The 25254-nt window shown below is 34.4% G+C and overlaps 1 protein-coding gene and 1 pseudogene across 1 annotated transcript in view; one reads left to right on the forward strand and one right to left on the reverse strand.

Moving 5' to 3' along the window:
- SEMA3E (semaphorin 3E) overlaps positions 1-25254 on the reverse strand; it is a 281726-nt gene that overhangs the window by 86036 nt on the left and 170436 nt on the right. The window contains exons 3-4 of the mRNA XM_037836538.1: positions 16446-16505; positions 12955-13074 (exon numbers count right to left, since the gene is read on the reverse strand). Of these exons, the coding sequence (XP_037692466.1) occupies positions 12955-13074; positions 16446-16505 (180 nt within the window). The remainder of the gene's footprint in view (positions 1-12954; positions 13075-16445; positions 16506-25254) is intronic.
- Positions 24179-25195, forward strand: LOC119534768 (annotated as a pseudogene).

Genomic DNA, 25254 nt, shown 5'->3' on the forward strand with positions numbered 1-25254 from the left:
ATAATTATGATGATGATGTAATAATACGAATTATCTTTTACTGAATATTTTCTGTATACCAAACACTGAACTGGATATTTTACATTTATTCCCTCATAAAGTCCTCTGACCAACCCAGCTGGAAATTGCCAAGCAATTCTAAATGGCAAACCTAAGATTTAAACTCTTAAGTGACTCAAAAGCATAAGCCCCAACCAACATATGAAAATGTGCTCAACTTTATTAGTCATCAGGAAAATGAAAATTAAAACCACAGTGTGATATCACTATACCACCAAAATATCTAGGAAAAAAAATAATGCCAAGTATTGTCTGTGGAGTGTGGAGTAACTAAAATACTCATCCATTGCTGGTGGACAAGAAATTGGTATAGTAACTGGGAAACAGTTTGGTACTATTTACTAAAGCTGAGCTATGACCCAGTAACTCCACTCCCACAATATATTAAAGCCAAAACATGTGCATACATTTAGCAAAAGACATGTACAAAAATATTCATAGCAGCACAAGAGTGGTAGGACAATAGCTACAGTTTTGTTATACAACTCAAATAATCAGGAAAGGTAGAATGGGTAAATAAATTGAAGTATATCATACAAAGAATACTGCACAGCAAGGAGAACATATGAACTACAATTACACATAATATAGATAAATCCAACCATATTGTTGAGCAAAAGAAGCTAGAAACACAAAAAAACATGTGCTGTGTGATTCCATTTACATAAAATTCTAAAAAAGGCAAAACTAATCTATGGCAATAAAGTCAGAACATTGGCTATTTGTCGGGATAGTGACTGAAAAGGGACAGAGCAGAGATTCTGGGGTGCTGCTAATGTTCTATTTCTTGATCCGGATGCTGGTTACATAGGTATGTACAATTTATAATAAGGAAAAAACTCATTATGGTTATCTTTTTATGATCTGTACACTTTCTGTATGTATTTTATAATTTAACAAAAGTGTAAATAAAGAATGTCTCTGCTCTTTACCTAATGCTCAATTTATCCTCTAAAGACCAAGAAGTAGAAACAAGTATCTCTTATGTTACCACCAATTCTTTTCCAGAGTTCGCAGAATCTACAAAATTGAAAGAAAAAATGGGGGCTTGAAAAATCTGTCTTATAAAGACAAACAAATACGGATTATAAAAAAGTAAACATTCTCCAAATTATGTAAATCTTTTATATATTACGAAAAAATCCAGAAATTTCTTAATCTGGACTTGTTGTAATCTTAGCTTTACATCAAAGTGTGAATGTTACAAAACCAGTTCATTCATGCATTCATTCATTCATTCATTCCATGGTTACTGGCTAACTACTAGATTTTGAGCACTTAAAGGTTTGAAGAAGTTCAAAATCCTACTAAGGCTGGGGTGACAAATGTAAATGCCTGTTGGGGCCAGGTGGAGATGGCAAACTGGCAGTAAGGCTGAGTGTAAACGCAAATTGTGTGAGTGACGCAGACTGCAGAACAGTGTTAAGTACATGCTCCCATGTAACGGGGGAGGCAGCAACTACTTACCACCAACTGATTCTTTTCATATGGACCCAATGGAAATCACAATTTACTATGTGAAATCTACTGGTTTTTAAATGTAGGCTGTTCAAAAGAAAATAAACAAGAAACACTGGAACAAACAAAGCACATCTGTGAGCTCAATTGGGCATATGGCTACCAGTTTATAACATCTGATCAAACTGAAGAGATGTGAATGCTTGCTGGACTACAGCCATGAGCAGCTCATTTGCTCTTTAGGTCCCCAAACCCAAAGCACCCCACTCTTTCTCCTTCTGGTTTGCTGTAGCCTCAGGATTAAGAATTTAAAAATAAATTGCTAAATTAAATACATTATGGTTCTTTCTTGCTATGAAATACTAGGCAGCTCTTTAAATGAATGGAGTAGAATTATTATGTCCTAAGATATCTACAGGAATGTTAGTGATATATTTTGAGTGAAAATAAACAAAATCCAAACTTTATGTACAGTATTAACTTTTTTTCTCTCTCTCCCACACACAAGCGCACACATTTGGAAGAATAAACTTCAAACTATCAGCAGAGAACTAGGGTGGAAAGGGCGGGTAAAAGTTGGCACGGGGGTACTTATTTTATCCACTTCTTATTTTATCCACTTCTTTGTTTATTCATACTTTGTAAGTGGAAAAAATCCTCATAGCAGAGCTCACTGCTCCCTGTGGATAAGGCCTGCTAGTTCTCTAATTAGTTACAGTTCAGACCCAACATAAGCCTCCCCGGGACCCTCATTCCCCAGTGACCAGCAGGAAAGCTGCTCAGCAACACAAGCATTGCCATATTTCTATTTGCACCTTCTATTTGCACACACACACATGCAGTGCTGGACAGTGAGGTGTCTTACTAACTGCCTTGCACACATAGATGGTGCGAAAGAATGGCCGTAAGTGAAGTTTGTCAAGCCTGCGTGTTTCTACTAGCTTTAATATAATCATTCTCAAATACAAACCAGCACAAGGAATCCTGTTTCTCTTGCCACCAGAAAATCAGTTAGCCAGCTTTCACTCTTAGGATTGACAGGAGAACAGGGCCTGAAGCAACAATCCCTCTATTGAGAGATTTTAAAATAATCTTGGGGATTAAAAAAAAAAAAATTCAAAAATAATAGACAGCAAGCTCCTCAAGAGAATGTCATGCTCACCTTTTAATGCCCCAGGGATTCTAACAGTGGCCTTCCTATCACTCTTATTGAAAAAAAATCTGTTGATTTGAAGTAAAGAAAGCAAAAGAAAAAATGCATAAATGACTGATAATTGATGGACAAGATGCATAATCCATTTTAAAAATATGGTTACTGCTTAAGTCCTCTAATGCTAATTTGTAAATAATCTTGCTACAAGTGATATAAGACATAGAATTTCTTACCTACTCAAAGAAATAGTTGTTTTTCTTTATTAAGAGCAATTGGTATATTTTCTTTATTTCATAGCTACCATGTCAGTGGAAATACTTTCCTCTTTCACATTTAACTTTCAAAATCTATTCAAATGGATGAAATATTTCTGTTCCCCATAATTTAAAAAAAAAGGATTATTGTCAATCCATCTTCATTGTCCTTAGTTGCCATTGCCCTTCTAATAAAGAATACATATACAGCACCTGATCTGAAGAATGAAAAACTCATCAAGGAAGATCAAAAACAAAGCATAAACCTGACTTCAAAATGTGATAAACTATGCCTTTTAATCACTTAATTAAAATGAGGATGCAAAATTTGCCATAATTTTTAAATCAGTAAAACCTTTCTATAGATTATTTTCACATAAATGGATCAGGAAATTATCAATCAGGGTTACCCTTCAAAACATGTTGCCGATCTGATTTATTAAAATATCTTGGTACAAATTATAAGTTCAACATTTTTTAAATAAAGGCTAGCTTAAGTGCAAAATTATCTGAAAGTAAAAATGTTTCTACACCTCTGATGCAAAATTTCATATATTTGTTTTATTCAAATGCCTAATGTCCACCCTCGATTTTTACAGAATTATTTAAAAATTATTACATAAAACATTTTTCACCAACTATTTAAGATAATTATAGCTATACAAATACAAATAAATAGAGATCTCACAGAAAACCATTAAAAGAACAAACTTGAAAATCTTTAGAATTTTTTTGGTTTAGAAGTTGTAAGAGTTGTGATTAAATAAAATAATTTGTAAAATAAAAATATGCATATTTCATTATGAAAACACAAGGGAAACTGAATGTATGACTATATTGAACTCAGTAGTATAAAACAAAATATTATCGGTCATGTAATTCCAACAATGAGTAACTTTTTAAAACTCTAAAACTGATACTAGTTTTGCTGTCTACCTCAATGAACTAAGGAAAAACAAAAATTTAAGTAGCCAAGAAACAAATATTAAGTTAGCACCTGTAAGAAAAATATATCTGATAAAGTCTATGTATTGTTGACATGGATATTTTGATCAATTTTGGATATTTAACTATTATTGGCTTAAAAGTTATTTTCAATATTTAATGAGAATAAAGTGTTCAAGCTTTAAAAGACCTATGGAATAATACATAAAACACATGTCTCTAAAAGGCAAAAATCCTGTTATGTCTAATGAGTAATCTCTAGTTCATTTCAAAATATTTAACTAGAGAATTTGAACAATTAGGGAAATACATCATTTCTAGTATATGAAATTCAAATGTGGACAATCCTGATAGAACACATTACCTGGTACAACTTCAAACATATTTTCAAAGAGATTTGTACCAACTTAAGAAGTAGATGTATAACTCTTACGATTTTTAAGCAGATAATATTCAAACTTAAATAGCTGAGCTTCTACTTTCTATACTGAGGAAATGTGTCAAAATTATATACAGAAAATGATAAAGTACATTAAAACCTTTGGTGTCAAACACATTTGCATGACTAATTTAGTCTACATACTAAAAAGATTGATATAAATATAATTTTAACTATAAATATGCTGAGAAAATATACACCAAGCTGATAAAATATGGCAGCAGTTGACATTCAAATGCTTATGCCCTCAAGGACAATCAGATTTTCCCATGCTTGGCAGACAAATTTTGCAGATGGCCCACACATTCATTCCTTCATCTTTATGGTTCTTACAAGGAGAAATGCAGCTTTCTCTCAAATGGAGAGCCAAGACCAAAATTCAGAAAAGAATGACTTCATTTCTTACCCTTCCCTCTGTGCCTTTGCCTTACATCCCCCAGAGGAAAAAGCTCATCATGCTCTAAAAGCACCTGTTTTAATACAAAGCTTCTTTTAATAGTAAGATGTGTAAAGAATAGTGTGGTAGGAAGAATGCTGATGCCCCATCCCCCCAAATGCCCATCCCCTGGTGTACACGTTCTGTTAACCCCTTCCCTTAGGTGTGGGTAGGACCTGTGGATATAGTGGGAATTACTCCCTAGATTAGGGTTTCTTATATGGCAAAGGTGGTGGGATAGTCACTCTGGTGACTATGTTACAATACGTAGCATTCTATCTTAGTAGGCTGGACAGAGAGCTCTCCTGATGACCATGAAGAAGCAAGCTGTCAAGTTGTTACAGGACCTGGTGAGGGCCACATGGCCAGGAGCTGTGAGTGGCCTCTAGGGGCTGAGAGCAGCCCCAGCTTGAAAGCTATCAAGAAAATGGGAACTTCAGTCTTGTAACCACAAGAAAATGGGAACCTCCATCTTAAAACCATTAAAATGATGAAAGTAGTTTTAATTTTGCAGGAGTTCAAGGCCTTTATGGATTCTCTAGAAATATATGTTTTGTACCTAAACCTCAGTTTTTCTAAGTCTGAACCTCTGCATTCAACACATAATTTCCATTTTCTTTGAGAGGTAGGTAAAATTAGCAGTAGGCATAAACATGTAGTATTTTCTGCTGCATACATTTTATTCTCCATAAATTTCCCTATAAAAGCAGATAGATCAATAGGAATGCAAAAACAAAAGCTCATTGACAACAGCTACAGTAAAAACTGACTGTCAAGATATCTCCATGAAGAAAGTGGAACCCGTGTACACTGTTGGTGGAAATGTAAAATGAGTGGTGCGGCTGCCATGGAAAACACTTTGGCACTTTCTCAAAAGTTAAACATAGAATTACTATATAACCCTGCAATTCCACTTCTAGGTATACACCCAAATGAGTTGGAAAATGGGACTCAAACAGATACTTGCACATCAATGTTAACAGCAGAATTATTCACAATAGCTAATAGGTGGAAACAATTCAGGTATCCATCAATAGATACATATATAAACAAAATGTGGTATATACATAAAATGGATATTTTTCAGCCATAAAAAGGAATAAATGAACCTTGAAAACATGCTGAATGTAAAAGCCAGGCACAAAAGGAAAAATATTGTATGATTCCACTGACATGAAATATCCAGAATAAGCAAATTCATAGAGACAGAAAGTAGATTAGAGATTACCAGGGGCTGAGGGAAGGAAGGAATGGGGAGATATCACTTCAGGGGTACAGAGCTTCCCTTTAAGGTGATGAAAAACTTTTGATAAAGGATGGTGGTGATAAAGGATTGTGAATGTGATTAATGAAAATGAATTGTACATTTAAATGGTTAAAATGGGAAATTGTATGGTATCTATTATCTATATCTATATCTATATCTATATCTCTCTCTTTCTATATATATATATAAAACCACAATTTGCAAAAAGATATCTCCATGAGCCCCCCAAATATGAGCAGGTGTGGATGAACTACCAAAAGCTTCAAGTCACTCAGGGTATAGATACCTTGCTAAGAAAACAGGAAAGCAACCACATTTTGTCAAACCTGAGAAGAGAAGAACTCTCAAGTTTCTAAGTGCTTACTGATAGTGAAGTACTGCTTTTGAATGGCTGCTGAAACTGGAAAGAATTTTTGCAGACTCATTTTGCTGGTAAAGCGCTAAGAACCTTCAAAATTAACCAGCCCACCACCCTTCCAAGAGGAAACTGCTGTGGGTAGAATCCAAATTGTTTAGGAAATGGACAAAGATGGCCAAGGAAAAAGCAGTAACCAGATAAAGGAGAAGGAGGGAAATATAGCCAGGAGATTTTAAAAAATATTTGAAGCCATGTTTTGGAACACTTCACAAAACAAAAAAGAATGATGGGCTCTAGGATGTGAAGCTAGAATATCTATCATGACCCATCTTTCCCTCATAAAAGTTCAAGAAAACTAATTTTATATAAAAATGAGCAATAGAATAATGTACTATTTGAATCCAATATGATGTTATTATAAGAAAAAAAAAAGAAAAGGAGAATAACATCACTACAGACATGCCACAAAATGGATGAGAACTACTATAAACTAAATAATCAACCCTAACATAAATCAAGCAAATAATAGAAGAAATGAAAGAGCAACATAAATCAAATTTGGAAAAACTCAATAATGAGGTGAAAGAACTCAGGAAAGACTTAGATATAAAAAGAAAAATCATTTAAAAATGACTAACCTAGGAGAGACAGCAAAAAACACTGGAGTTAATGCCTGGTGAGAAATAAAAGGTAAAAAATAAAAACAAACACAAATTTGAAAAAGGTTATTTGATCTGGGTGCTGGTTACTCAGGGGTATTACATTTGTGAAAAAAGATCTAGCAATACATTTGCACGCTGTGTACTTTTGTATTTATATTGTACTTTGGTAAAAAGCTAAAAATAATGAAATGAAAGAGATTAAAGGGATTCAGGAGAAATTTGACTTCAGCACTTCATGCTAGAAGACTATGGGGTAACAAATTTAAGGTATTTAAGGAAAAAAAGAAGTGATCCAAGGATGTTACAGCTAACAAATTCATCTTTAAGTATAAAAGATGCAAGCCAACTATTATGAAGTTGAAGGGACAAATGTTCTTATGAACCTTTCCTGAAAAATCTAACAGAGAATGAGCTTCAGATAACAAAAATGACTGTGAAAACATTAACATACAGGGCAGTGATAAGCAAATCTGTATTTACCTACAGAACAAAGACTAAATAATAGATGTAAGTCAGCGAGGGTAGTAGGCAATGGCTAAAGCTCAGAAGGAGATGTGATTGACATGCGGATTTACTATACTAGTTTCTCTAGTTATGTATGTTTAAAATTCTCCATAATAAAACTCTAAAAAATTCAAAATTGAATAAAAGCTGCTTATATTTGTATCATCTTATTAATAATTACCATTATTCATAAAGAGATATTAGAAAAACTGACTTTTGGATCCTAGAAGACTTATAATATATGGAAATTTATTGACTTTCTCAAGTTGTTTATATCAGAATAGGAATGCAGAATCCACCCTTTATTATCCTGTTAGGAATTTTCTCTAACAAAACATATGAGAAATGTGAGCTTAAAGTATTTATCAGTTGAAAGACATGAAATAACCAATTTGTGACCATTTTGACCCACAAAGAGGCAATCTCAAATGGCTTAATCTCTTGTTAATATCTTTCAAGGACACTGCTAAAATGTTTTCTGTATTAAAAGCATACTAATAAATGTCTAAAATTAATTTTAAAAGTTTGTATTTCATTCTGCCTATCTCTTCAGACTTGTAAGTTGGGACCAAAATAACACTAATGAATATGAAAATAATAGTAATAATAATAATTTATTTAAATTCAGCACAGACAACCAAAGAACACAAAACTGTTTAGTAATTAGTTTAAGCTGTAGATAATTGATCTCCTTTGTGTGTTTTGCTTCCTCTGCCAACAACGTCTTAAATATTGGTGTTACCTGGACTCTATACTCAGTCATTTTGCCTTTTTACTCAAATTTTTTTCTAAGGCAATGATATCATGCCTGAAGAGTTCAGCGTTCACACCTTTATAGTCTTAATTTCCAAATATGCATTTTAGTTCAAGTCTCTCTCCTGAAAATAGCCCTTTATATCTAACTAGTAACGAAACATTACTACTGATTATCCAAGTCTCCCTCCCTCACAAACTTGTTCCCCAACCATTCACCATACCTCAAAGAAGGAAAATTTTCTCATCCACTAGGAAAATCGTCTTTCAACATTCCTACACTTTTTATATCCTTTTCTGTATTTCTTTTTAGTTCACTGTTCTATTTCCTGATTAAACAGGCTATGCTATTGGCTTGGTCACTACTCAGTCACTTCTTAATCTCCTATAATTTAATAACTTAGCCCTTAACAAAAACTGACCTCTCTGTAGCACTGAAGATATTGATTATCATTTTAAAATGTTTTTCTCCTTTCACAAGTGTGTTTCTGAATTTGCACTAACCTGATTTGCCTTATACTACTGTCTGCTCATTCTCTGTCCACATTGATACTCCCTAGACATTCTCTTGTCAAGTAAATAATGACATTATCCAAGTTATTTTAATAAAGTGAGAGGGAGAGAAGACAAGTGAGAGAAAGAATAAGAGAGAGAAAGATAGAGGGACCATTCACCCCTAGGGTTCAAGAATTTGATCAAATTTTGATAATACTCTCTCCTAGTGACAGAATGAAGATCAGAAAGTTAAAACTGAGGAATACTGACAATTTGTTATGTTCTCACAAAACCCTATTATGCCTTCTTACCTCTGTTTTGCTGTTTTAGACTTTGCTCTTCTTCCCAATTATCAAGAAATAAATTTGGAATTGCTTTTGAATACCCCTTCATTTGCAATACCTAATAAAATGCTAAGTAATATAAATTCTCTTGCTGAGCAGCTTCACACATCATTTCTACACTTCCTTCCTTTTTCTATTGCAACAACACTGTTAAATATCCTCATGATTTCTCACCAAGACTCTTGAAACAGGATCCTTTAATTTCTATCTGACTTTTGTCTTCCCTTGCTTCAATCAATTTTAAATATTACAAAATAGTAATACTTCATGTCAAACAAATACTCTGCTCAAAACTCCTTCCTTCATGTTCTCTGCACTGTCTTTAGAAATAATTACATAATGCCCTTATCTATCATTAAAATCCACCACAGATTTTTCCCAACTTTATCTTATATTTGTCCCCAACGAACAGACTAACATCTGCAAACCTAACCCATATATGCTTGTCTCTGAGCTTTTTTTATTTCAGTTTTATTGAGATATGTTCACATACCATACAATCATCCACAGTATACAATTGTTCACAGTATTGTCATATAGATGTGCATTCATCACCACAATAAATTTTTGAACATTTTCATTACTCTAAAAAAAAATAGAAATAAATTCTATTTTTAGAATATAAGTAAAAAATACAAGTAAAAAAAGAACACCCAAAACATCCCACTCCCTTATTATTCATTTAATTTTTGTACCCATTTTTTTACTCACTGGATAAAGGTAGTGAACCATCAGATTTTCACAATCACAGTCACACCATGTAAGCTATATGGAGTCAAGAGGTCATTCTGGAGGTTATCCTTGTGTGTTATATAAATATCCCTTTTTAGTTTTTAGTGTATTGGAATAGCTAGAAGGAAATACCTGAAACTGTTGAACTGCAACCCAGTAGCCTCTGAGCTTTTTAATCAAAGCATTTTCTTTCTCTATAATTATTTGCAACTTCTCGATCCTTCATATAAAATTTCATCAAGTCCTCAAGCAGTATTTTGGGAATAAATCTCTCAACTGCTCTTATCAAATGGTCACAATTTCCTCTCATAATATATCCAGTAGTTTCTCAAAATATATTTTATTCGTATTTCATATTCAGATAATACTTGAGAATACAAATATTCAGTATGATGCATATGAAGATGAATTACACGGAATTCTACTTTTGCTAATGACAATGCAGCTTGTATTGGACTAATACTCCCAGAAATAATGATGATAAACTAAGTAAAAAATATAAAATAAAATTATCTGAAGGCACTGAAGAGCAAAGTCTGGAGAGTTTTACAAGTGGGGAAACACACCAGTTCACAAAGTAAGGAATGGCTAGAAGTAGAGCCAAAAGCCACAGATTTAGTGGCTTGAAAAGTTATACAAAATAATTTTTTAGGTGGATCAGCTAGAAAGTGAGCAGAGATATCCAGAAACTGATGGAGGAGCCCTGAAATCTGTGCATAAATTATCTCCCCAATTTTTGACTGACCCCTGAACTGCATACAAGCAGACCAGCGAACAGCAGAGTTGAAAGGGATTTTTTGCCCGCTGCCCATCAAAAGGAACTTTGGAGTTTGAGTCCAACAAAGTTAGCGGCATGTTAGAACATGTATCAACACTATTCAAAAGATAATACATTCCAGTTTCTAAAAACATATACCCTATAATATCCAATAAATGATCAAAAATTACTAGCCAGCCAAAGAAACAAGAAAATATGATCCATAGTCAAGAGAAATAACCAGTCAATAAAATGACACTGAGATGATTCAGATGCTAGAATCAGAAAAATAAGGATTTGAAAACAGCTGTTATAAATATGTATATGAATTGAAAGGAAAATATAGTCATAATGAATGAAATGATGGGGGAAATATCAGAATAGAAATGAAAACTATAAAAAAGGAAAGTTCCAGAATTGGAAAGTACAATATCTGCTGTAGAAAACTAATAGGATGGGATTAATAGCAGAGGAGATGTCAGTAGAGTGAATTTGATGGTAGATCAATAGAATTTATCTGATCTGAAAAACAGAGGGAAAAAAGATTGTCTAAAAATGAGCATGCCTCATGATCTGTGGGGCAATTCTCAGAAGTCTAATAAATGTATGTATTAGAATCCTTGAAGGAGAGATGTGACTGAATGAGGTAGGAATATTATTTGAACAAATAATGGCAAAAAATTGCTAAATTAGGTGCAAAATATAAATTTATATATCCAGATATCTCAGTATCCCAAGAATACAAATACCAATCCCTCCCCTCCCCCACATTCATACTATAGGCACACTACAGAAAAACTTGAAAACCAAAGATAAGGAGAAAATCTTGAAAGATAAAGCAATTACAAACAGTGATCTCAATACGAATGGAACCTGACTTTACTTCAGAACATCAGAAAAACAGAGTTTGGAAGACAATGAAACATCTTTGAAATAAAACTAAATTCTGAAAAACTGTTAACCTTTCAAAAATAAAAGCATTTAGAAGGAATGAAGTTCTGATGCAGGAGACAACATGGATGAAACTTGAGGACACTAGGTTGAGTGAAATAAGCCAGACACAAGAAGACAAATATCGTATGAGCTCACTGATATGAATTAATTACAATAAGCAAACTCATAAAGTTAGAATCTAGAATATAGGTTATAGGGCATAGATTAGTGGTAGAGAATGGAGAGCCGATGTTTAGTTTGTACAGAATTTCTCCTTGGATTGATTGTAAAGGTCTGGAAATGTATGGTGGTGATGGTAGCATGTTATTGTAAGTGTAATTAACAGTGCTGAACTGTATATATAAATGTGGTTGAAAAGGGAAGTTTTGGTTCATGTATGTTACTAGAATGAAAGTTAGAAGATAAAACATGGGACTGTATAACACAGTGAACCCTGTTGTACACGATGGACTGAGGCTAACAATACAAGTGTAAGAATGTTCTTTCATGAATTATTACAAATGTATGACACAAATACAAGATGTTAATAATAGAGTGGAAGATGGGAAAAAATACACCTGTAAACTATGGACTATGGTTAATAGTACAATTTAATATCCTTTCATTAATTATAATAAAGGTACCATATTAATTCAAAATGTCAATAATAGGGGAATATATGTGAATGCAGTATTTTTATATAACTTTTATGTAAGCCTATAACCTGTTTACTTAAAAAAATAATTTTTTAAAAAAGTTATGCTACATGAAAGAATCCAGACACAAAGTACTATCTATTGTGTGATTCCCTGTATATAAAATGTAAATATAAATAAATCAATAGAGATAGAAATAGATTAGTGGTTATATAGGGCTGTGGAAGGATAGAGGGATTGATAGGTGACTGCTAAGTTTTATGGGGTTTTTCTTTTTGGAGTAATGAATATTTTCTGAAATTGACTGTGGTGATAAATTCACAACCCTGTGAATATACTACAAGCTATTGATTGATAAAAAGAAGTCTTTGCTCATCCTTGTAAAATGCCATTCGTGTGTGTGTGTGTGTGTGTGTGTGCGTGCGTGTAGTTTGTGGGTTAAATTAATGAAAACATATAAGAACACAGCAGATAAAATTTGATGTTAAGAATTCTTTTTCAAGTGGGCAAATTAAGCAAATGATATTATTCAATGAATGAATACATAAATAATTAATTGGTTCATAGAGTTTGTAGCTGACAATGACTTTAAAGACTTACAAAGGTCATTTCTCCAATGCAAGCAAATGAAATCAGTCCATCACAAATGCTCTTATCTCTCCAAGGAAGAAATGTCACAACCTTTCTTTTAAAGGAAAGTCATTTTAAGCATTACTTTTATTGACAGCAACATATGAAATTATCTTACGTCCAAATGATATCCAACTCTGATGAAGGCACAAAGTGGGTCAAAAGCTCCAGTACCACAGGTCAGAAGGTGTGTCTTATTATAGTGATGCAAAACACGAACGTAATTTACACATTCACTCTAAAGCAGGAAAAAAAAAAAAGAAAGAAAGAATTGGTTAATGTAATAAAAATGCCCATGGCTTTTTTCTTTTTCTTTTTCCTAACCTTAGAAATCTCATGATTTACTGTAAGACTTCCCTTTGTTGTAGGAGGTAAGAGGGGCAGAGAAAAAGGAAGAAAAAATTGTGAAAGAAGAGACTGGGGTATCAATGCACATATTATTTAGTAGCAATGTACAGTTACATTTTATGAGAGTATATCATTTTTCATGTGTGCTATTACACAATTGAGAAAAAAAGCACCACTTAGAAATGCATCAAGTGTAAAGATTTTCATGGCAATATGCTCCATGTAACTGTAAGTAACTGTTATTCCCAATGTTATTATATTATTGTTTATTTTTTATTTTGAAATAATTTCAAACTTACAGTACAGCTGCAAAAATAGTACAAACTCATACAGAGAAATACAATATACCTTCACTACCCCCAGATACCCAGATCCACCAATTTTGATATTTTGCAATCTTTGCCATATCATTCTATCAATTTGTCTATCTATCGATCTACCTACCTACCTATCTTCTGAGCATTTGAGAGCAAGTTGCACACAGCATGCTCCCTGAACACATAATACTTCCACATGCATTTCCTAAGAACAAAGACATTCACTTATGTAATCACTTTAAGCACAGCTATGAAGTTCAAGAAATGTAACATTGACATAAATTTTACATTCTATATTCCAATTTTTTATGTCCCAATAATGTCCTTTTGAGCCTTTTCTCTCCCATTCTTAGATCCCATCCAGTATCATGTATTGCATTCAATTGTCATACACATATGAACCTTGGTTTTCCCCTGTTTACACAGATACAAATTGTCCTCTCTTCCCTAGGAAACAGCTTCCTCATGGTCCTGGGCACTGCACTGCATGTCCTATAGGCAGCAATCCCTTGCCCAGGTGGCACGACTTGAATGCTCTCCCACAGGGTCCTACAAGACAGCTCAGTTTGCTTCCTTCTGCATGCAGAGTTCTGGGACAGTGAGTCCCTCGGGCCTCTTCCAGACAGATTGGGCCAGCCATACATATTTGCATTAGGGTTACTCTGCTCCCTCTGAAACAAGGACAAAGAATCCACACTGGGAGTGTGGGCTGGCTCTGTGTCAAGCTGGTAAGGAGATGGGAAAGGGGTCAACCAGAGGGCTACAAGAGCCTACTGCTAAGTGGCCTTTTTTTTTGATTTGGTGTTTGCCCTGTTAACTGCAATCTTTTAACTATTTTCTGCAGCTTTTAGAAAGGTGCTTTTGCCAGTTTTGCTGGCTGTTCAAAGCTTCTGTGGGGGGACAGGACCCTGAAGCATTTCTCTCTACCATCTTGTTGGGGGTGGGGCCAGATATCTTTTAATAATTACAATATAAGTAATAACTCAGCAAAGTCAAAAAGCAAATAGTCAGAAAAAAAAGTTTCATTATTCCTAAGAAAATATATGCAAACTTTTAGGGCATTACAGATTATTGATATTTGGGAAAGTAAGCCTTATATCAATAAAATCACAAATGCACATAAAGCACTATCATTGACATTTTCAAGTAATTAAATAGAAAGCTAACCAACAGACATAACAAGTTAAACCTAACACTGTTAGATTATGGTCCAGGGACTGGCAAAATTTTTCGTAAAGAACCACACAGTAAATGTATTTGGCTTTGTGGGCCATCCAGTCTTTGTCACATCTATTCAACTCTGTAGCTATAGCATGAAAGCACCCACAAATAATATAGAAATTAACATGTGTGGCTTATGTGATGGGCCACATTTGGCCTAGGAGTCTAGTTTGTGGAAACATGGATTAGACCCTAAGCTTCTTGAGAAAATAATCTTTATTTTCTACATCTCAAACAGTACCTTAAACATACCCATGCTTAACAAAGGTTTAATATATCAATCACTAGGTGAGTTTTACAATCGGTATCCTGAATGAAAAAAAAAGGGTTAAAATTGTTTCAAAACCAATTTGGCTAAATTAGTTCTAGCAAGTGCAGTGTTAGCAAATTAAACATTACTAAGTCATTTAAGATTTACAGTTAGAAAAAATATTAAACTCTTTTAGTGCCCTACATTACTTTGTGATCAACACATGTAATGATCAGTAAATGAAATGTTTATAAGGACAGATTGTGATTTTAAATCTTTAAAGTCTCTCATATAACAGTATTAGGCTGAAAAAGCCAACAGAACCACCATAAGTGATTCACTGTAAGTAATTCAGATGAGAGTAGGTCCTCTATAAGAACAATATATATATAAGTGCAATACTGCAATGATTATCTAGGGCACATGGACAGTTTTATTTTTTCAATTTCTCATTTTCATTTCTTCAATTTCAACATTTTTATTCTGTGGGTGAACCATATCGTTAGTGGAATCTGATCATTTAGACACAATGAATGGATTCCGTATTTGTATTGCTGTAAGCACCTGCTTGGCCTCTTGAAACACTGTCACATCCTGGAGTGGGCCAATTAGACCACATTTTGGCTCAGTTGAGTTCAGATTGACATGGCCTAAGAGCGTGTTCAATTAGTCAGCATGATGCTGTGGATTAAGACAGCAAGGAATGTGTTGACTCATTCCTTGGCTTCCACCCAGTTACCACAGAGAATTAGAAGTGTGTGTTAATGTGTATTACCCTTCTACATTTTTTTTTCTTACTGAAAGAAGGATAAATTCACTTTCAAAAGGGAGATATGCATATTTTCTTTCAAAGATGTGTATTGTGTAATTGCCACCTACTCCTGGCATGTGATGGTCAGCTCGTCTTTCATTCTTGTTTTAGAGTGTCAGAGACTGTGTCAGAGAGGCTGCTGATGCACAGCATTTTCCCACTCACTGCAGGGAAGCTGTGGAGAAATGGAATATTGCTTCTATAAGTTAGAGAGAGCCTAAAAATTTTTTGGAATTGGTAGAGTATATATTTGTCACCTTTGTCTTCTTCCCTCAAAATTTTATTCTTTCTCCTTTTTTTGCTCGATTTGTTTTTTTTCCTTAGTTTCTAATTCACTAATCAAAGTGAATTCTCACCAAAAAAAATAGTGCTTAGTTTTTTCTCAAATAAAAACAAAATTACCTGCAATTAGTTTTCTCTCAAATACAGAGGAAATAAGCATTAACCTAAAGAATTTATAAATGGGAGCTGATTAAAATATAATAAAACAAAATACAAAATTTGAATGGCATCTCAGTGAACTTTGAAATTATTGAAATTATTTTATTTAAATACAATTTTTTATGAATTAAATTGCATATATCCATTTTAAGAGCAAATAAAAGTTTAGAGATTCAGTGAATTAGCAATACTTGGCTTAATTTACAATAAATAATACTTACTGCATCTTTTCCTTTCATTATGCATTCTTCTGTTTTTAGTGCTGTACTAGGCCAATGTATCTGAAATAAAAGATAATGCACTATCATTTTAACTGCATATAAAAATAAATCACACTGAAAAAACATTTTTTTCTACAATTCAATTTTTTTTCTATTTTCTAAGAAGATAAAGCAAGACTTTGTAAAACTCTCTTTACATCATTAATTGCATGATTAAGAAACTTATCTCTGAGCTTTTACTTCATGCTACACCTAATTTTTCTATCTTTCTGAAGGCTCAACTTACGTCTCAGCCCTTCAGAATCTGACCATTCTTAAGCCAGGCCTTCCCTGTACTTTACTTGCCATCATTTCCACCTTCCAGATTTCTCCCAAACCTCAGTGTCTGTGCTTCCAAGAGAGGCACCTCATTGAGTTCCTTCTGTATTCTTACCACTTAAAACAGAATCTACACAGTTGACCCTCAGTAATTTTTGCTGCATGAAAAGATTAAAGGATGAATGACTCTGAATTCTTACTGATAATGTATCACTCTATAATATACCACACTACATCTTTTATTATTTTTAAAACATTGTTGAACTCTGCCAGTTTCCATATGGATTTCAGAGAGTTTTCATTATATTTCAAGTTTTTGGTTTCTTTCTTGAAGACAAAAAATATTTCAAGTATTTATTTTTTATCTTCAATGGCAGTTAGCACTTTGCTGAGCCCACAGGAGGAAATCAATAAGCATTTGTTGACAAATTGTACAAATTCCTGAATGTTAAATCTATTTTCCTTTCTTTTTTCAGGTTGCTTCGGCTTTTCATTTTGCTTGAACTATGAAATTAATGCCAGGTATTGTGCTAAGAACTTTATTTTCATCTCATTCTGCTTTATAAACTCATGAGTAAAGGTTTAAGTTTGTTATACTAGTCAATTTGTGATTCATCATCACTGTTCTTAAAAGGTACTTTATTTCCTTCCCTCCCCCAACCCCATGTCCTCTTGCATTCCCCATGAAGCAACTATTCTATCCTGTTACTGGTTACTTTTCTGTTTGTTTGTATGTATCATATTAAAGTGTATATTATTGCTTTTTATGCATATATTTTTATTTATGTAAATGAAATTGGATTTTATATCTCATCTGCTTATCTTTTTCCCAAAGTACAAGGTTTTAAAGATATCTCCATATTCCTATGTGTACATCTAGTCTGTTGCATCTAATTGCTTTGTAATATTCAGCATAAGGACCCCTCACATTTTCTTTTCTACTCTCCCAGTGATGAACACCAACATTACCTCCAAATCTCTACTGCATCAAACATTACATCTTCATACACATTCCTTTTGGATCTGTTGGAGAATATCAATGGAATATACAAACAGGAGCTGAAGTACTCGGTTCTTAGAGGAAGCATACATTGAATGTGTGAATGTAATGACAAGCTGATCTCCAGAATGGTGCCATGTCTATATGTATTCCATCAGCAATACTAGATCCCCATGTGCTCACCATATTTGGGAATACTGGTGTTCTAATTTTTTGTGCCAAGAAATTCAAACGCAGTATCTAGTTCAATTGTTACTACAGGATTATCAAACAGATGGTAGTATTTAGGAAGCTTGCTAACAAAATTCATATTTCTCTGTCCAATACCCTAGTGCAGTAGATCTGAGTGGGAACTAAGGATTCTGGTCTGTTTCAGTAAATTTAGCAACTGGTAAGTTCACAAATGTTTCTGTGCCTCAGTAATCTAAGCCTTCTAGTTAATGGTTTATTCTCACTACTGCTGGAGCAATCACCCTTCCCAATCAAACTGGAAAAACTCAGTCTGCCCTCTTTCTTGGGTCTCTCTCAGAATTCCATGGAGTGTCATCTCACACTAAAAATCATCTTTATGGGCTCTAATTGTTAGGTGAAAATGGATTCTACCTTAGGGATATATGGCTCTTACTAGAAATCCTGCAGTTTCCTCTTCATTTCTCTCCAAATCCCTGTACCTTGGATTCAACTGTGCTGGTCTGCAGACCTTATGATTCTCTGACTTCTTTCCTACCTCTCTTGCCACTTTGAGCCGGTCTACCTCAGAATCTCTTTGGTTCCCGTTTTTCTCTGCTTCTTGGGGAATTGCTGTCTCTTCTCAAGTTACCATTTTTGTTAAAGAGTGGACATTCCCTAAGCAGCAAGGGGCCCTCAATTATTCTATTTAATTATGATGTTTTACAAATAACCTTTTTCTCTCAAGATGTTTAACTGTCCTCAGGGACCTGGGTTGAGATGGGTTCAGGTACAGGCTACTACTACCCCATGTCAATGTTTACTGTCTTTAGACTCTATTGAAAGGCTTGTGCCAAGAAGCCTGGACTATGAAAATTTGCTTTTTTTCCTATAGTTCCTATTATTCCTTCCTGATATGCCTCTATTCCATCTTCCAGCCCACTTCCATCCTCTGCCCTGCTAGCCTCGAGAGACATTCTGGTTACCAGACTAAATATTAGGTGTTGCTGACTGGAGGCAGGCTTTATTTAGGAGCACATTATTTAATTATTTTTCAATAAATGGTCAACATTTAAAAATGAGAAATTTTACATAAAAATCCAGATTTCTGATTTCTCTAGAAAAAATATGAAGACAAATAACACTGGGCATGCATTCCTGTGTAGCAACATCCCCAAGGAGTTGAAAGTTTGACTTCTTCTTTCAATGAGACAGGCACCCTCTGATTTGGCTCAGACTTTCCTTTGACCCGCTTGGCCTCTATAGGCATTTTAATTTTTGAAATCTGCTAGATATGCTTGAATCCCAAATGTGGTCAAGATTTAAACATTTTATTTTAAGCTCTGCCCTCTAAGATATTAGATAAGGCATTTATATGCCAGATATGGAAGAGGCTGATTTGTCACTGAACTCACTCATTACATCACCAAATCCAGTCCCTGATATATAAATAATTTTGGGAATTTATAAAAGTTGTGACATTAGCATTTTATTTCATAATCCTTATGTGATTAGATTTATTCTCACAGTAGTAAGCAATTACAGTTTGAATTATAGGTATAAAATATAACTTTGGTGTTCTTTTTAGTGTAATTGGCCCCTAAGAATGTCTTAGTAACAGAAGTATTCTTTCCCTTTCATAACGCAGTATATAAACTTTTAAATGAAAACATGAGTTTTTAATATTAAAACTCAAGAAAAAAGAGGAAGAAAGGAATAAATAGTAGAGATATTAAAGAAAGACAGACTAAAAAGCCAAAGTCACACACATAAAATCCTAGAATTGATTATGGCAATGAGATCATCAGTGGATCACATATAATTCTGGAAAGACATCATACAAATATATCAAAATCATGTCATTTTATAGCCTTATATCAACCTGAGGAGAATCACTAACACCATTATAAGGTAGGGATACTGGAAGGAAACTACAAAATTTATCAATTTCACCCCATCTATTGTTTTGGAAAAAAATTCCTGCACTGAAGGACAGATTCTCCCAGATTCCTAAGACCCATTCCAACTCAAGATTCAATTCATTTTTGAAATTGTGATGTTACTGTGGATGCATCAATTATTCAAAGGATATTTCAGAACATGGACTATGTAATGTGTGTGTGTGCATACATAACATACATAACAAAATACAAATTAATTGTAAGATAATGTATCGTTGGAAAGGTTTTCACAACGAATCCACTTATCAGTATGAATGAATTAGAGAATACTTCATCCATAATTCAGAATAATGCTTTATATTCTTAACAAACTTAACCTATGGCATGCAGTGCTCTTCTTTTTAGAGTATCTGATCTCTTCTTATTCATTTTTCTGCATTATATAAAATGATTTCTTTACATTATATTTATAGAATTCCAAAGTGGTAGACAACTCAAGTAATTCTTTAGAATAATTTACCAAGTTTGGCTTTTCAATGTTGAAATAGCATCCAGACCAATAAAAATAAAATTCAACATATTATCTTGTTTTCCTCTAAATCACTGCTTCATGGTGATTATTTCCATATCTGTTTAAACACATTGTTGTGGGAATTCTCCATAGCATTTTTACCTATCTTGTGATAGCTTTTGTCCATGGCTGTCTTTTCAAGCAGCCTTGGAAAATAGAGACAGAATCTCCCTCTGGGGCAAATACCAGATTTGCTTCCCGACCAGGTGATAAAGCTACTGTCTCCCTCTGGGGCAAAGGCTTGGTCAGGTTTGCTAGCAGACACACATCCGCTACACGTGCAGCATTTATTTGGGCCACTACACAGCACCGTCATACGACTTGGGAAACAAGGGAATGACAGAATCATGAAGCTCGTGTTCCTGCTGTTCAGGAATAATAAAGTTCTTTGTCTCTGACTCAGGAGTTTCGTGTCTTCTGCCAGCATCTATGAAACTGTGATAGGCTAACTTGCTGTTTTGAAAAGAGGTTAAAATCTCAGACCCTTTACAGTTCTTGGCATGCCCAAAAGATAATATATTAGGTCATGAAGAAGACAATATATGGTGTTTCTTAGGTTGTCAGGATGTACATTGTTCCCAACAGCACACCGAGTATGTGTTCTAGGCAGGCCCATACCCTTCTTTCAGGAACGTTTTACAAAGTATCCAACAGCAAAACCTTTGCGACAGATAGAACCCATAGGATTCTTGCTTTCTCTACCTAGGATTAAAATGATTTCTGTACTTAATTTTAGCCTTCTTCTTAGACTATAAGTTACTAGGCCAAGGCAGTGACTTATTTCTGTATGTCTAGCAAAGTCTACCCAGCACAGTAACATAAACACAGTCACTGCTATTTTAATGCCTACTAATTGACTTATGTCAATCAACACACCTATATCAAATTTTTTTGTTAAGGTCAACGTACTAAAGGAACTAGCATTAAAGTTTGAAAGATAAAATTCATTCACTTGGAAATGCTGTAACCAGGGTCAAATGAAGGAGACAAGTAAGGATTTCCAGTTATATCAGGGAAAAACTACTGCAGAGGGTGTTAGTAATCCAGGCTTTCAAAGACTGGTAGGCTTTCTAAGGTCAGAGAAAAGGATCTTGAACAGATCACTCTGGGTAGCTGGAACAGAGAGAGGAAGAAAAACAAATTATGAATGCTCACCTCAGTAAAGTCCAATTCATGGGGACCCTCTAAGAGAACATCATAATCATAGGTTTAATAAGGCTTTGTTGTTTTGTTGTTGTTTGGGTTTGTTTTTTTTAACAAGTTTTAAAGGGCTCAAGGACTGCATCCAAATATTCATGAAGGTGAGAAAAAATGACAAAGACCCCATTGGAAGCAGAAAGTTATTTTTTCAAGCCATAACAGACAAGCATTTTGCCACGAACAGTAAGGAAAATGATTTTCTTCATTTGTTTTGGAAGTCAGGATGTCTTTTGGTTCTGCTCCAGAATTTAGCATTAAAAAAAAAAACATAAAATTAAGTTATTTGTTCTGCGCAAAACATTTTTAAAGGCAGTTAAACAAAAGGGTGTAATACTATTTCCAAATTATTTGTACCAAAAAAGGGACAAAGAGTAAGAGGTTAAATACACATCATTTCATCAAAACACCTCTTGTGATATAATTTAATCATTCTGCTGCACATTAGCAGGTCATTTACTATTCTTATATATCTCAAAGGAGAAAAACAAAATAAAATAAAAAATAAATTACAGAGCAATGTTTTCTGGACACCCTATTGAGTCTCATAATTATACTGGGATTGAGGATTTAACAACTCATTATTACAGGATGTTATGACACTCAGAATTTAGGAGAGCAAGAACACATTAACAAAGATGGAATAATTTAACTGTCTATAAAAAGATTACTTCCCTTTTCTTTTCTTTTTAAATTAAATAGCAGGATCCAGTTAATATACCTATCTCGGTGGAATATATTTACGTGACTAAGACACTATTATACTTTCATATAATGTAACCTTCCTAATTCTATTACTGTAATGAAATTTTTTGTTTGTGTTTTGGCTTTTCTTTCTACATTTTACATCTATATCCAGAATAATGGATTCCATTAACATACATTTTAATTCTGTGTCCTAAAATATCATTAAAAGCAAGAAAATATGTTTTGAATATAACACATTAAAAGAGTCCTAATGGCCCGAAAATGGTAGTCTTTAACCTGACACATTTTATTTGTCTTTCTGTTTATGCCTTTATACGTAATTATAATGATTATCATTATTTAAATAGTTTATACACCAAATTATAATCTTTTGACCTATAATTGTAACTCTTATTCTCCAAAGCAGTTTAACTAGAACAATATTAAAACCACACAAACTTTATTGGCCTGATGCATGCCCTTTTTATGGATGAAAATTACTCAAATGCTATCATTAATGTGAAATACTCAATATTTATATGTAAATTATCTTTAATGCCTTTCTCTGACTCAACAAAAATCCAAATTTGCCTCCAAAATACATGGATTTTTTTCACCTTGGCTGCAATAAAGTTGGAAAAATTAAAGTATAAATGTTTTGTAAAATAGAACTAACAAAACTCTTATATCTATAGTTATCCAAATTAATTGGTGAAATTTTAACCTAAAAATAGCTGTGAGAATAACTTTAGAAAAAAGCTAAAATTTAGTAACGTAGATGAAAACTTTGTATCAGACTTGAACTTTATTACTATTTACTGTTTTTAATAAATTCTTACCTAATATGGAATATTCTATGAATTTTCATAAAATATAGTTTAAATAAACATATTCTTTTGATTTCTTCATGAAATGGGAAGAAAAGAAAATTTTGTACCTCAAACAATATTTGATATCTTCCAAGGAGTAATTGTGAGTTGTTTTTCAGGAAGTCTTAGTTATTGTCAAATGCGCACAGATGCAAGGGATTACAGAAAGAGGATACAGACATGCTAATCTCTGACCTGTGGGTGAGGACTGGAGCCTTCTGGGGCGCTCAATCCTTGCAGTAAGTAAACAAAGGGGACGTAGCTATTTCTCACACCAGTCAGTGGTTCTTCTCCATTATTGTCATAATGTTCTGCTAGTTCTTAACCATTACTGGGGGAAAGTGAAGTTATGCAGAGGGAATAAGAACCAAGGGGAGGAGCATCGCTGGCAGGGCGCTGGCGAAGGGATGAGCCGGACGCAGCAGGTACTTCTCCGCGGCCCCTAGCAAGCAGGATTTGCTTTCTGCTTGCCCTAGACTGAGGTACCCAGGACGGAGTTATCCCAGGAGGAGAAAATCTGCTCTGGCTCAGCCTAGACCGTCCCGGGAACGCAATGGCTGAGGAGCAGGCACGGGGGAACAGACTGAGGCTGCGTTTCAAACCAACGTACTGGATTCTCCTTGTTAAAATACGTAACTCTGAGTGCTCAGCAGTGAGAATGGCATGATCTGCATTACCATCCCACAGCATGAAGGCATGACAGTGACGGGTGATACATGGACTTGTGGCACAAGGAAATGTGTCCACAGACGAAGGAAATCTGTAATTCTTTAAAAATAGGAAGGAATTCTTCCTCACCAAAATGGGTACATTCTGCTCAATAATCAAGTTAGAAAATCTCCAAAAGTTAGAGACTGTGTCACAGGGGTCCAATCTTAGCCCTTGGTGTTATAGCAGTTTATGTTCTACAATGGCCATGACTGACTCTGTGCTGTGGTGCTGGCCCTTACATACAACTGGAAAAAGCATGAATTTCATCATGTTGATAAAGTGGATGGTCATGATTCTTTATAATTACTACAATGCCATGTTTGTGGGTCTTGGCTTTGTCTCTCTGGGGTGGAAACCAGAAAATTCTCAGGATAGCATGTATCTCCAGTATTGCAAAGTTTGCGAAGCATACAAGGCACCATGTTCACATCACTGCAGAGAGTGTAACAGGTGTGTGATGAAGATGCGCCATCGCTGTTCTTGGATCAACTGCTGTGGTTACCGAAATCATGCTTCATTTACATAGTTTCTCCTTTTAGCACCCCTGGGCTGTATTCACGCTACTTTCATTTTTGCTATGACTATGTACACACAGCTTTATAATCAGATCTCTGGGTGGAACACTGTAAAGACTGACATGAGTGCAGCCCAGAGGGATCCTCTTCCGGTTGTTTCATTTGGATTAGCTGCATTTGCTTTCTCCTTGTTTGCACTGAGATTAGCTCTAGAAACACCCATAGCTGTTGGGGTGTTGTTTTTCACCCAGATAAAAATAATTTTCAGAATTAAAACTTCCATTGAAACACGGATTGAAGAGAAGGCTATTTCGAATTCAATATTATCAACTAGATGAAGTCTTTTCCTTCTGATAAGGAAAGTAGATGAAAGAACTTCAAACAGCTGTTTATATGGTCAGGGGTTCCTGAAGGAGATGGTTTGGAATGGCCAACAAGAGAAGGCTGCTACCAGTACAGCTTAACAATAGAACAGTTGAAACAAAAAGCAGATAAGAGAGTCAGAAGTGTTCACTAGAAAGTAATAGAAGATTATAGTGGTGCCTGCTGTCCTTGGAATAAAGGAATCAAAACCTTCTCCACAAGCCCCTGCACTAAAGAGCCTCGAATAAGGCTACAGAATGTGGAATTCATTTTAGCCACAAGAGATTTACCATACTGTTTGTTTGGAGACAAAATTCTTGATGATTCCTTTATAGAAGGTGCTTCAAGAATTAAGAGGATGGTTCCCTAGAAACTGTGAGGGGAAAGTGTCTCTGTGTTGCAGAAATAGATCAAACCACAGAGGATGAGAAGAAAGATAGCCTCTGTTAAAGTTATTCTTTAAGTCCACTCCACTACTTAAAAATTGTACATACTGCTAAAGAATTATG

Source organism: Choloepus didactylus, chromosome 5 (genome assembly GCF_015220235.1).
Source record: "Choloepus didactylus isolate mChoDid1 chromosome 5, mChoDid1.pri, whole genome shotgun sequence".
NCBI classification, from domain to species: domain Eukaryota; kingdom Metazoa; phylum Chordata; class Mammalia; order Pilosa; family Megalonychidae; genus Choloepus; species Choloepus didactylus.